This window comes from Bubalus kerabau, chromosome 6 (assembly GCF_029407905.1).
Source record: "Bubalus kerabau isolate K-KA32 ecotype Philippines breed swamp buffalo chromosome 6, PCC_UOA_SB_1v2, whole genome shotgun sequence".
Taxonomy (NCBI): Eukaryota; Metazoa; Chordata; class Mammalia; order Artiodactyla; family Bovidae; genus Bubalus; species Bubalus kerabau.
In genome coordinates this window covers 109,670,919-109,685,707 of record NC_073629.1, presented here as the reverse complement: position 1 = coordinate 109,685,707, position 14,789 = coordinate 109,670,919, and the positions used below count along the sequence as shown (strand labels likewise).

General features: G+C 49.5%; 1 protein-coding gene across 1 annotated transcript in view; it reads right to left on the bottom strand.

The window, feature by feature from the left end:
* The window catches only part of GRIK3 (glutamate ionotropic receptor kainate type subunit 3), a 253,335-nt gene that overhangs the window by 22,538 nt on the left and 216,008 nt on the right, over positions 1–14,789 (bottom strand). The window contains exon 11 of the mRNA XM_055586371.1: positions 4,888–5,111. Within this exon, the coding sequence (XP_055442346.1) occupies positions 4,888–5,111 (224 nt within the window). The remainder of the gene's footprint in view (positions 1–4,887; positions 5,112–14,789) is intronic.

The following is a 14,789-nucleotide window of genomic DNA, read 5'->3' as shown; positions in this document are numbered from 1 at the left end:
AATTCCAAAGTGAGGCTTCAAATCAAGATGGGGATTTTCAAAGGGAATGACCACGATCTGGCTAGAGGCTCTAAAAATCCACAAGGAAGAGATAGAGAATGAAGAGAGCGGAGATGAGAGGCTGTTGTGAGAAGGGTTTTAGAGAAAGCCTTTGGAGAGCTGTGCACTCAGGGGCCCCTGCATTCCCACAGTGAAGTCTAGGGAGAGTGGCTTCCACAGGATGGCTGGGAGAGCCTGAAAATGGCTCTGTAAGGATGTGGTGGACACTAGCTGGGAAATCTGGAGGGCAGGGGTCGGGCTGATGCATGTTTTCTACGAGAGTAAGTCCTTGCTGCACAGGACTGGCCTGCAGGCCTGGCACAGTCAGGGCTGAGGTTGTTTTCCTGGACCAGATGGGCTTATACAGAAGAGAGACCCATCGCGACTCGTATCCAAGAAAGGCAATGAGACTCCAACAGAGAGAAGCCATAGGGCGGGGGCTGCTGAAGGACCAGGCATTGAACAGGGCGTGGGCAGACTAAGGAGGTACTGCCAAAGCAGACCCGCAAGGGGGCAAGGGGAGGAGTCTGAACTGTGCATGACGATAGAAACGTGGAGGACTATACCGGACTCAGCCTTCTAACTTCTGAGTTGAAAGTGTGTTTGTGCTACAGAGAGAGACCTAGGGTTTCTGTGCTCTGGAAGTGATCCAAAAAGTGACAGGTCCTAGCAGAGCTTTCACTGGGGCAAAGAACTTCTCCTCTGTACACACTGAAAGGTGTGTGAGTTAGTCACTCAGTCGTGCCCGACTCTTTGCGACCCCGAGGACTCTAGCCCACCAGGCTCCTCTGTCCATGGGATTCTCCAGGCAAGAGTACTGGAGTGGGTTGCCAGTTCCTTCTTTTGGCAGGTGGGTGAAAAGTGGGTGAGGGACAAAGCAAAGGTGATTTCTGATGAGATCTCATGAGCCCTGCTTTTTTCATGTACATACACACAATATATATGAATATAGATAGATAGATATGATACATGTAATCATCCTTTTACATAGAAAAAAATCACATCATACCATAATAATGTCTAAGGTCTTGATTTGTCACTTAATAAGCCACCACCCTCTTTCTAGAACCTTTACTCCTAATGCCCTTTATTCTCTATAACTACTTAATAGGATTTTTTAAAAAAATATTTTTAACACTGAAGTATAGTTGATTTACAATGTTATGCCAGTTTCAGGCACACAGCACAGTGCTTTAGTTCTATATGTATATTCTTTTTCAGATTCTTTTCCATTATAGGTTATCATAAGCTATTGAGTATAGCATGTGTTACAGTATAGCATTTGCTATTATACAGTAGGTCCCTGTTGTTCTACTTTCTGTACAGTAGTGTGTATGTATTAATCCAAAACTCCTAATTTTTACCCTCCCCTCCCCCCAGTTTCCCACCATCCCCTTTGGTAGCCATAAGTTTGTTTTCTATGCCTGTGAATCTCTTTCTGTTTTGTGAATAAGTTCGTTTGTATAATTTTTCAGTTAATGGGTGTTTTTAACCACTCCTCTTTTGTTGACACAGCCTGGCCCTTTTTCCCATTGTGATACACTCTGCTGAAAGAAACATCCTTGCCCACACTTCTATGAGTCCCCAGGCCAAAGGGCAGCCTTGTCTAGGGCCTTGCTGAGAAGGCTTTCTAGATTCATGGAGGACTGTAAAGTGAGGCAGGGCTTCCCCGGTGGTTCAGCAGTAAAGAATCCGCCCGTAGTGCGGGAGCCGCAGGAGACATGGGTTTGATCCTTGGGTCGGGAAGATCCCCTGGAGGAGGGCATGACAACTCATTCCAGTATTCTTGCCTGGAGAATCTCATGGACAGAGGAGCCTGATAGGCTACAGTCCATGGGTAGCTCACACAGAGTCAGACATGACCGAAGCAACCAAGCACGCACATGCATGTAAAGTGAGGCTCAGTGGTGGCTTTCAACAGGATACATTCCCGGAGGTGGAATTTCTTACCATGATAAAAATAACTGGTCTAGAATGGATCTCCGGGTTATTAAGTCTTGTTGTAGACCTGGGTCCTCACTACCCCTTGAGGGCAGACAGCGCAGCAGATGCCCACTTCACAGGCGGGGAGGCAGCTTGGGCCCTCCAGCTGGCGGTGGTCCTGCAGTCAGGGGGTGGAGGGGCCCAGATTCCCACTCCAGTGCCCCAGGAGGACAGAGGGGTGGGATGGCTGCTGGACAGTAAGGAGGGTGCCACTGAAGTGAATGATGGATCTTGGATTTATGGCTTGTGGCTACAAGAGGTTCTCCAAGTTTTGCAAGTCAGTGGGAGAGACTGACTTGGAGATACTCTGTCTCCCCTGAAGGGTGAAGGCTAAACTCCAGCCCCAGATGACAGGTGTAGACAGAGCACCAACTGTGGCTGGGATCACCTCTTCCCTGGGGCTCTCATCTGTACTGGATTTGGCTGGAATGTGACTCCTGGGGGGCTGGACTGGCGGCTCTCCCTCAGTCCTGTTTCCAGGGTCAAGCACTTAGGATTATCTCCTTGTTGTGAGTGCCAACTGGCCTGGTCTCCATGATGGCAAGCATCGTCCCTCCCCACGCCTTCCCTCCCTTCCTCCTTCTTTCCCTCCCTCCCTCCCTCCCTTTTCTTCTCATAGAGAAAGGCCTTGGTCAATGCCTAGACTCCAATGCTAGCCAGGCATAGGCTGGCCAGTTTGTAGGATGGACAGTCCTGTGTCTTGCTGGAGCTGCCCAGAAAGAATCTAGACACCTACTCACCCTTTGCAGACCCTATCTCTTGCACAGTTGTGTCTAGCTCTCTGGTAACCAGCAAGCAGAGGTCCAAAGGACACAGGGCATACACAGGGAGGGGACAGAGGGCCACTTCCACACTACAGATGGGCTGTGCTTGACCTCAACGGCATTCTAAAAAATCTAATTAGTGGCTATTTATAAAAGCCATGAGGCATCACATGAAGATCTGAAACTCTCTCTAAAATCATGAACCCCCACAGCGCTGGCCTGCATTCCTGCTTGGCATGGTCTGTTGGAGTTGAGTGGTAATGACCCTTTTCTCCAGGTGTGTGCTCGAGTTTGCCTCAGTCCCCACCACCCCCTGCTGCCTACCACCCAGCGTGCTTCACTCCCTCATGCTTCCTGTGTGTGCCACCCCTGATTCAAAGTCCGGCAAGTCTTGATTTGAAGCCCAACTCTGCGACAAAAGGCTTTCTGGCTTTGGGCAAAGACTTACCCCCTCTGAGCCTCAGTTTCTGCTTCTGTAGAGTGGGGATAATTATACTGACCTTACCAGGACTGCTGTAAGGATTTGACAGGATGGGTGTGAATTGTGTTGTGTGAGTGGTACACTGATGATCGTCCTGTGATGCTATCCATGGCTCTGTGATCAAGACCCTTGGCCCTCTCCTCTCTCTCCAGGCATTCTGTGTCATTCCAGCAGCTCCAGAAATCCCTTCTCTTCCAGAAAATCTTCTCATCCTGACCTTGGGAGGAGGGGCTCCTACCTGCCTGGCCAGAAGGTAAGGGGTGGAAAGCAGGCTCGGCTGCAGGGGATGAAAGGCCAGGAATTGGAGGGGGATGGGATACACATCAAATGAGCAAAGCTGATGCTGGGAAAGCTCGAGCTGTTTTCGAGGGGGTGGGGAGCCAAGAGGCCGGCTGGCGCTGCTAAAATTATGGTGAGAGCTCTGGAGAATGGCTCCTGGCTTTCAAAGGCTTGTTAGACCATTAGAGACAAGAGGCATAATGAAGGTCTCTCTGTGGCAGGCTGGGCTGCCGGCTGGGCGAGCAGGCAGGACAATTTCCTCTCTCACATCCTTCCCTTTGGTCTGTGTCTGTGTGGGAGGAGGGAGTGAAAAGGAGCAGGGTGGGGAGAAAGCTTTCAAAGAAGACTCAGCAGAGAAAAAGGCCGACACACCAAGTCCTTGGATCTCAGATTGCTTCTCCGGAGAAGTCTCGCATCACACCTTGTAAGAATTTAGAGAAAAAAGAAGCAGGGCAAGGGCTGGGGCTGGAGCCTGGAGGGAGGCGGCAGAGGGCGGGGGGCCAGGAGCTACCAACTTGGGGCGGAAGTAGAACACAGGTGTTCAGGTGGCAGAGATGTGGGCTGCAGATGAAACACTTGGTGACCTGAGTTCAACGAGCTGGATGTGTCCCTCATTGCTAGGGTGGCCTGGGAGAGTATGAGCCTTTCTGAGTGTCGGCTGTCTCCCCTTCATGCGAGGCCACGAGAATCAAATAAGATAACTGGCTATAAAGGACAGAGCATGGTGCTTGGCACAGAGTAGGTGCTCAGTAAGCACTGGGCTAAATCCGTTTCCCAGTGGCCTCTAGTATGACCCACCAGTAAGGATGTGCTACGCCTACTTCACGTGAACAGCTGAATATGCAAGAGTATTGCTAGCATGTGGCAGAGGCAGGTAAGGCTGTGTGCAAGTCAAGTTTCTGCATGTGTGCGTGCAAGTGAGTTTATGTGGCATTGTTCCTCCTGTTGTTGTGGAGTGGATGGACACAGTCTGTTTTCTGAGTTTTAAGTTACCTGCTGGGCCACCTGGGTCTGCTGTACTGGGTGCCTGGTCCAAGTGGTCCAGCTCTGGGGAGTGATTGAACCTCTCCAAGCCTGCTCATAGGACCTAGGATACAACTGATACCTCTTAAAGTCATGGACACAGACCAGGGTGAGGACTGGGGGATTCAAGTTAGAGGGCCATGAAATGTTCCTTGGGGGATATGAAAGGATCTGAGCCTCAGGGAAAGAGACAGGAGAAGGTAAGCAGTGGTCTGAACCTGGGTCTTCTGTGCCAACTGCACAGAGGATGGGGAGACTTGCCTGGCTCCCTGAGCTCCTAACCCTGGGCCAGAGCTCTGACCAGGGCATTGCCCTTACCTGGCGATGACAAAGAGGACACAGCTGACACCCAGGTAGGCGAGAAGCACATACATCCAGATGTCTGGGGACAGGGGGTTGAGGAAGGAGAAGACACTAGGGTTGGTGCCATTGGGCTTGCGATAGAGGATGCTCACGCCGAGGGTCATGAAGGGCTTGGAGAAATCGATGGCCTTCTCACGGACGTGGGTGATGGTCAGGGGGGCCACAGCCAGATCTGCCTTCTGCAGTGAGAGAGACATAGACAGACTATGAGCAAAGCCTAAGACTAGCAGGGGACAGAACATCCCTTCTTGAAAGGAGGAGAGATGAGGGAGTGAAGTGGAATTTGTTGCCTGAACCCTGGAACTGTTTACTAATTCTTCTTCTGGGCCAGGCAATGCCCAGGGTGCTGGGAGATAATGGTGAATTAGACTTAACCCCTGTTATCCAAGAGCTGATGGCCTTGAGGAAGAGGACAGTGGTATCAACATGTGGAGAAAGGAACACTATTACAGCTATAACCCATGTGGTCCATTCTCAAAACGGTGCCTTGTCAAATATAGTTCAGCAATCTACAAACATTTAAAAATAGCTTGTGTTCTTTCTTTGTGACTTTCAAATGTCATGAAGAGGACACAATCCACAGCACCCCTTATTTATATCCGTTTTCCTTTCCTATCTACTTCTCGCATGCTTTACCCCATTTTGGATATTCTATATATCCTCAAAGCCCCCGAAACCTGTTGGGCAAAAATAAAACTCTATTTGGTGGGAAAGGGCAGGAGGAGAAATGAAACAGACAAATTTTGAGCCCTCTTTAGTAGCAGAGGGTCAGGAAGAGGACAGAGCAGAGGAGGCAGGGAAGGGGTTGGAGAAAGCTAGGGATGTTCACATGCCGATAGAGCTCACCCCATCACACTTCTAACGAGGGGAGTAATTAAAGTTTCATATCTCTAGTCTGAGCTTTTTCTGATTAAACATCTGCAATCTCTCCTTCCCACCTTTGCAGGCTTGCCCCACTGCTCTCCTCCAGCACAAGGTCCCGCTTAACTGCTTTTTGTTTACCACATTCCCTTCTTGACCTCTGTGTTTTACATACACTGTGCCCTGTTGAGAATGCCTCTCCCTGCTGTCTAACTTTCACGGCCTTAAATATTCCTTTGCACATGCATCCTCTTCCAAGAAGTCCTCCCTGATAGCCTCCAATTCTAAACGCCCGTGAAGCTCCTTCTGTCCTGTGGTAAGGCCCTAACCTGCGCCGTTGAAATGGCAGTATGTGCGGGCATATGTCCTTTCGTCATATCTGCCTACTTACCTGTAAGTTCCTAAGCACAGTTGGGACTGTGGCTGATTCACTGCTCTGTTTTTCTACCACCAAGCCCCATCTCAGCCTATGCAGTGTTTGTTGATTAATAATGTTTCCCTCTCAGAGGCTCCTGTGGATATCTACCAGAATGTGAACAAAATAATCAATTCCCTTCCTCAGATGGGGCAGAACAGAAAGGGAGACTGAGTCCTAAAGATCAGCACTAAAGACCCTTTTGCTAAGGGTGGCAGCAGCTGCCTCTGAGAACCCCCTTCCAAACAACAGTCCCTAGGCAGTCACCCTCTGACTTTGCCTAGCTTAATTAGTTGATTAATTAAACAGTTAATTAATTATTTTGTGAGATCCACTAGGCACTAGGGATACACAGCGGAGCCAAACAGACGTGGTTTCTGCCTTTATGGGGCTTACAGTCTAGTAGGGAAAATGGACATTAATCAAATTCTTTTCTAAGTGGTAGCTGTTAACACACCTCTGACTCCACCAATCCTAGAATAGAAACCAGCAACCAAGTTGAAATGAGACTTCAAGGCAAGGAGGATTGTTATGGGTAGAACCCCAGCTCTGAAACGACTCTGTTGGTGCCCCAGGCTGGGGGACGTTGGCAAACGCATAACCCTGGTGTTGCTCATCCCAATGTTTCTCCTTCTAACACCAGCCCCCATGGCTGATTATTGACATTAGGAGCCCAAGGCTTTAATGAAACTTAGGACTACTTGGGAACATCAAGGAAGGGGAGCCTATTAGAAAGGCTGTTTGATACTGGGATCTTTCTTTGGCAAATTTCTAAACGTGTGTGTTGGAACTTGTCTAGCTTTGAAGGCAAGGGAGAAGAAATGGGCAGCTGCTGCTACCTTGGCTCCCTGGAGTACTCTCATCTCGGGGTGTGTTCAAAGGAAAGCAACAAAAGGAGAGAGAACTGTCAGGGAAGGTGCCCGGTGACTAGTGTGTATTTGGTCAAGACCTACTGTGGAACAGTCTGGGTAGAGAGGCGAGCAAGAGACCCAGCTCTGCTCTCATGCAGCTTCCAGGCAAGGGAATCCCTATTGAAGACTGGATAAGATTCCAAGTGGAGTGGGAACTTCAGTGGGACATTCTGGAGGATCTCTTTAAGCCCTGAAGTTCTAGGATCCCTTATAATGTTGGCATGTCATGATTCTAGAACTTGGCTTCCCCTAGCCCTGTCCTTTCAAAGCACATCACTTTGGGAGGTTCTGTTCTGACTCCAAAGTCATCATCACTGCTCAGAATGCATTTGGAACTGGTCTCTGGGATTGGCTTCTGGGGCTTGGAATGGATTCTTGGGAAGAATCTCAAAGTCAGCAGTGGCAAGTCTTCCTTTGGCTTTTGATAGCAGGTTGGATGAGAATGTCAGTAACTCGAGGATCAAGGTGTTTGTGGCCAATGCTTATCTCAACTAGCAGTATTCCCGGGCTAGCCAGAAAGCCAACCACAGGCCCTCTTCCTTTCCCCAGATGGTCTCAGAATCTTCAGAATCTCTCCACCAGCCTTTCTGCTCTCTGGTTTTAATGGTGTTAGAAGGCAGGGGTGTCTGGGCATTCTGTGTCTACAGCAGCAAGACAGCTGGTCAACCTGACTTTCTTTATGAGAAGTTTTGATGTGTGTTCTCCCTTGGGCTTCAGCAAGGCTGGAGTTCTCCACTTGGTTTAGGCAGGAAATACTACATTTCACCGTTGGTTACGATTTCTTTGAAAAAGGCATTATTTTGTCCAACTTCCCTTGAAAGAGCCAAACAGATGTCAAGCCTTTGCTGTTTCAGCTCATTACTCAGAATGAAAGGCCCAATCTTGGCAGGCTCTTCCTACTTGTGCAAGTTTTCTTTGAGGATGATTCATAAAATCATAGGCTGTCAGAGCTGGACAAGAGACCTTCAGCGCATCTATTCCAACCTGTATTATTTATGGAGGGAAACTGAGGCTCACAGATGGTCCGAAGACTTTGCTGTCAGTAATCATGTCCTTGAACAAAACAAACCTCTGACTCCTCCGACATATTCATTGGTCTTATGGGTGGTTTGTTAGCTCCATCTGCCTCACCAAAGACCTTCCATGCCTTTTTCTATAAACCTCTGGACCAGACAGGATAGCACTTCGAGGACTCCATCACCATAAGCAGCTTTCTATTTACAAAGAAGCTGTCCTACTCTCCTCCAAGCTTACATGGGGTTGATTGGCACCACTTGCTTTACCACGTGTCCACAACCAAAACTGAAGGAAAGAATGCTTAACTAGCTACAGCTCCACATTTTTGCCATTAGTATCCAGGCTCCTTGGCTGCTGGTCAGACACTAGCCTCATACCTGAGAGTGAAACCTGGAAAGCCTCAGCTTGCTACCTGTGTCTGGTGTCCCTGTTGGCACCTGCCTACTTTAATTCCTAGGTATGATCTCAACCAGATTCCCCATCTATGTGCTCTGCCTCTTGATTGGGGTTCCCCTGGGCATCAGCTTGCTGACTGTGACCTGTCATAGTTTATGTATACCTTCTGTGGAAAGAACTACTATCTTTTGTGGATACTTCTGGTAGCTCAGCTGGTCAAGAATCTGCCTGCAAAGCAGGAGACCCCAGTTTGAATCCTAGGTCAGGAAGATCTGCTGCAGAAGGGATAGGTTACCCACTCCAGTATTCTTGGGTTCCCCTAGGGGCTCAGTTGGTAAAGAATTGCCTATAATGTGGGAGACCTGGGCTCAATCCCTGGGTTGGAAAGATCCCCTAGAGGAGGGAATGGCTACCCACTCCAGTATTCTGGCCTGGAGAATCCCATGGACTTTATAGTCCCTGGGGTCGCAAAGAGTCAGACATGGCTGAGCAAATTTTACTTTCACTTATATACCAAGCACTGCTATGTGTACTATATATATTACCTTATGTGACCCTCCCAGCAGTCCCATGATGCAGTAAACAGGATCACCACATCCCAGGTAAGGGTAATGTGATTCAATTAGGCTAGGAGATTTGGTCAAGTTTGTGAGTGGTCAGTGACATTGGTGATACAGAAATGAGCAGAGCTGCCTTCCAAGCTGGTGAGTGGCTGAGCCAGTGCATGGACCCGTTGACCATGACCTCAAACTCAAATGTTTTATCACTCTACCATACCAGCCATATTCAATGAGTTGAATTGTGCATCCTCTTCCAAATATGTTCAAGTCCTAACTCTTGGTACCTATGAATGTGACATTACCAGGAAATAGGCTCCTCCTCCCCTTGCCTGTTGCTGCTGCTGCTGCTAAGTCGCTTCAGTCGTGTCTGACTTTGTGTGACCCCATAGATGTCTGGCAGCCCACCAGGCTCCCCTGTCCCTGGGATTCTCCAGGCAAGAACACTGGAGTGGGTTGCCATTTCCTTCTCCAGTGCATGAAAGTGAAAAGTGAAAGTGAAGTCGCTCAGTCGTGTCCGACTCTCAGCGACCCCATGGACTGCAGCCTACCAGGCACCTCCATCCATGGGATTTTCCAGGCAAGAGTTCTGGAATGGGGTGCCATTCCCCTTGCCTACTCCCCACTAAAACAGTGTCTCATTGTTGCCACTATGATTAAATAATCTTGGAGAAATTCCTGGGTAGAGTAACTGGGACTTTGCTAAGGAAGGACTCACTTTCTTTGTCTTCAGTGGGATTGTTCACTTCCCCAAAGATCTGTTTCTCTCTGGCTCCTGCCAAGTGCCCCTAAATCCACTGGTGTGCAAAACAGCCTCTCCTGAGTGTGCAGCCTTGTGAAGTCTCCTGGCACAAGGCTGTTTTTTTATTCAGACTCTCTGTATTACAGTAGTTCCCTCATATGTCCCCCAGCAACACACCCCACGTGGTTTAAAATCCCCCTAATACTACTGCCAAATTATCAGAAGAGCCAAAATAAAACAATGTTAATAATACCAAATGGCAATGAGGATGCAGAGCAACTGGATCCCTCATAGGTGGTTGGTGGGGATGTATAATGGTGAAGCCACTGAAGTTACTGGTTACTATAAAAGGACAGAACTCAGGAACAGCTAGATGGAGGAGATACATAGGGCAAGTTATACAGGAGTGGGTGTGGTGCTTCCATGCTTTCTCTCTTTCACTGAGCGTCCCATCCTCCTCACATCTTCACATGTTCACCAACTCAGAAGCTCTGTAAATTAGGCTCTTGTGGAAGTCACCAAATTAAAATGAAGTCATACTGGATTAGGCTGAGCTCTAAATCCAATGACGGATGTTCTTATAAAAGAGGAGAGGATACACAGATACACACAGAGGAGACCATGTGATAATGGAGGTAGAGACTGGAGCGATGTAGCTTTGAGCCAAGGATGCCAAGGATTGCCAGCCACACCAGATGCTAGGCGAGTCAATGAACAAATGCTCCCTCCAAAGGGACCAACTCTGCAGACACCTTGATTTCTGATTTCTGGCCTCCAGAACTGAGACAGAATAAACTTCTGCTGTTTTAAGTCTCCAGGTTTGTGACAGGCCAAGGACACTCATACACATATTACTTAGATTCTGGGGAGGACGCATGCAACTCCCTGTGCCACCTGCTGCCAGCCCCGCCCCTGCACCGGACCCATTCTGGTAGGCAAGTTTTAGGGCTGGGCCCGCACTGCCCTTCCTGAGCCCACGTTGCATTCCCAGAGACCTGAACTTGCTTCTGGCTCCTGGCCATGACTGCCTGGGCCTCCCCAGAATACACTTTGCGACACCTGATCATGCTTGGGAAGCCTGTGGCTGCAGGAACACGCTGATTTGCCCCTACTTTCCACCAGGTCCTTGTACTTCTACTTCCAAAGCCACCCAAGAAGACAAGGCTCACTTTTGCCACACAGGCAGGGTTTGAATCCAGGCCTCTGTTTGCCGGCTCTCTGCCCACATCTCTAGTGTGTGGGATCCATGGAATTCACCTTCCATTCTTTTCCCAAAGTGTTATTTCTCCAAATAGAATCTTTTCTGATTCCCAATGCTGCTTAGTCTATGTTAAGACTTTTCCCTCTGCCCTCCAGAAAATTCTTATTATGGGTTCATGAAGCCATTCACAATCTAGGTGGTGCTGTCCAGCAGAACTTTCTGCAATGATGGAAATGCTTTGTATCTTCACTGTCCAGTATGGTAGCCACTGGCCACAAGTAGAATTTGAAATGTGGCTTGCATAATCAAGGAACTGAATTTATACTTTGATTTCATTCATTTTAAATTAAGTAGTTTAAATTAATGTAACCAGTTGATTTTAATTAAAGTTCAGATTTAAATAACCCCATGTGGCTGGTGGCTCCTGCATTAGAAAGTGTAGTCCCAGTCCTGCCTGCCTCTATGGTCTCACCTCCCATCTTGTTCCCCCTGGTTCTCTTCCCACTGGCTTCTTTCAGACCCTCCAGTCCATGCTCACCTCAGGACCTTTGCACAATACTCTTCTCTACCTGGAACTTCTTCCTCCCTGAACCTTTGTTTAGCTAATATTTGCTTCTTCAGATCTCAGCTCAAACATGACTTCCATAGACAAAATCCTCAGATGAAATCAAGCCTCCCCAGTGATGACTCTCACAGCACCAGGTACTTGCTCTCTTAGCACTGATCACAGTTGTGATTTCAGAGGTTTTGAGTAATTTCCTCTCTACTGGCCCATAAGCTCCTGAGAGCTGGCCTGAGTCAGTGTCTTTTCACTATGGTATGCCCTCCACCTAACACAGTGTCCAGCTCATAGCAGGCCTTCAAGTAGAGACTTGGGGACTGAATGAATGGGATGTTGCTGGTTTAGAAGAGAAAATCGGCTAGCATGCTCTCAGAGCCAGCTGGCTGGGCACCTCACAGTTTCTAAGAGCAAGTCACAGACAGTGTCTGCTGATGAACCCCCGACTCTGAGCTGAAGAAAACACAGAGCCCCCTGAAAAGCCCTAGACATTAACCCGACAGCCAGCAACCTCAATAACCCACACATCTGAACAGAGGGGAAAGGAGTGCTAGTAAATTCATGAATGTTAGCGGACGGGTCAGCTGCCAACACCTCTGATTCACACGCCAACTTCCTGAGCTGACGGCAGCCTCAGGGCCTGACAGTGCGGAATGATGCTGTGTTTCTCCCTGGCCTGGGAGAGGAGCTGATTCCTGAGTCCCAGCAGGCACCATGCTGCACCTCTGTCTCCAGGAAGCATGAGCAGGTCCTCCTGCTTCGTAGCCACAGGGACCCTGGGGACAGATGAGCTACGGCTCTGTCTCCTATCTCTAGTGGTTCTCTTTCCCCATCCCACAGGGCCCTAAAGGTGGTGTCCGCCCAGACAGGCCCTGCCCAGTCAAGCCCTAGGACCTGGGGACAGGGAGGCCACTCCCTCTACAGGCTGTGAGGTCTGAGTTGTACATTCCCATAGCCCCTGCCCTGGTCCTCACACAGCTGAATGTTGATTTGTAAGTCACTGCTTAATATCTAGCTCTTCTGCTGGTATATAAGTTCTGGTGGTGGTGGGGGGAGGTGGGCAGGGACTACATTTATTTCACTCTCTGATGCTTCTTTAGGATTAGTACCAAGGCAGGCAAAAAGAAGGGGCTCAGTATAGTTTTGATGGAAGACTGAGCATCAAAGTACCCCCAAGAGTTCTGATCAACCCCTACTCCAGCCTGTGGGCTGAGCTCTGGCCTGTTTCCCTGTTCAGCATCCGCTGCTGACCCCTGCCAGTCTGCCAGGTCCTGACTGTCTCTCACCAGCCTCCCTCCAGAGTTTGGATGCTGTGCTGCATCCTTGCCCTAATGGCAACCTTTCTGATGACCATCAGTGGTCCCGAGCATTCACTGATAGCCCTCACTTGTCCTCACGGCCCTCTTCAGTCAGGTCCTAGCGACATTTTCAGCTCCATGGCACCCTCAGTGACAGCCCCGGCCTTGCAAACAGGGGTTGGGTCCAACGCATACAGGACAGAAACAAGGTCTCTGTCCCAGTTAGGAGGAAGATGGGACACAGCAGGGCGATAGTGGTGTGTCTGTGAGACCAGATCTTCCCGGCACATATGCCAGCCTACCTGGAGGCTGGGAGACCCGAGGGCGTAGTCTTAAGGCCGTGGCTGTTACTGGGGGACATCTTCTCAAGTCCATGCCCCTCCTCCCTCTGCCCCTCACGTACCATCTTCTGCTGCATGCCAGGTAGTTAGAAATGACCCAGACCCCCTCCCTGGATCTCTCTGAATGCTGCCAGCCAAGGGCATGGGAAAGGCATTTCCTGAGTTACTCTCACCTCTCACAAGTCTCCAGTACCTTCCTCCAGGCTTTCCTGGGATGGATCATCAGCAGCTTTCCACTGGTTTCTGATTGGCGGGATCTCTCAGCCCGGGCCCCAGCCTGGGAGCCAGGGAAGCTCTTTCACTTACCACACTCCTCTCACAGAACAGTGACATCTATTCACACAGTCATAGATTACTGCCTGTTTCCTCCCCTAGAACATAAGATCCTGAGGCTCAGGGAAAGGATCCTGACTTTTGTTCACACTGTATCCACGGCACCTAGCATGGGACTTAACTGAATAAATTGAATGAACAAATAAATGAATAACCTGATCAAAGGAGGCATTGGCTGGATTCCCCCTCTGAGGTTTAGAAGAGGTCACCCAGTGAGCCTTCTCTTGGGGCCTGGTGCACCGCCATTCTTGTGGAAGCAAGAGCACTGAGTCATGAGCAGTGTCCACTGATGTCCCTCCAGCCAGCCAGCGCCACACTTATCAATCAGCAATGTAGCTACCGATAACCTCAGAAAGCTTGTATATATCTAAAGAAATGGGACAGGTGCTAGAAAATTCCTAAGTGTTGACCGAGGAGTTGTGTACCCATGATTCACACATAGGTCTCCTGAGCTGATGGACGCCTGAGAGTGAGACCTGAAGCCTGTGCCTTTCCAGGCCTGGGAGAACGGCCCGCTCCTGAATCCCTGCAGGGCTGTCTTTCAGGACGGCTCAGATGGCGTTCCCCACTTTGTGGCACACTATGGGGATACACCACACCTCCATTCCCATCTGTAGAATATACTCCCTCCCCTACGCCCTGCATATCTGCAAGGCTGGTGTCTGCCCAGGGTCCGCCCGGGGAACCTTACTGCTCACCCCACAGGACCCCACGAGGGCAGAGACTTCAGCAATCTAGGTGCCCCCATCCAGGTCAGTACCCACATCCAAGCCCTGAATATCTCTCCTTCATTTTTCAAGTTTCAGCTCCAAGAGTCACCTCTGCAGGGAAGTCTGAGTCATTTTCCTGCTTTATACTCCCAAAGTCCCCTATACATATTCCCCCTTGCAGCACTGATCAAAATTTTAATGAAATTTAACTCGGCTGATTCATTGCTTTTTCCTAGAGGGGCAGGAATCACGTTGACCTTGGTTGCTCCTACATTTCCTGTCACCGCCCTGGGTCTGGTGCGTCCCTTGTGCTTGGCTCACCCCTCTCATGCACCAGGTCAGACCCTCTGGCCACCACCAGCCTCACACAGGTACAAACTGGCAGCATCTCGCCTCCTGTCTACCTGGGCACTCCTTGCACACAGACACCCCCTGCCCCCACAACTTTCTGTTGATGCTCCGGCAGGTCCTGTTGGTTCCCATGCGTGCCCTGCCAAACCCAGAAATGCATGGAAG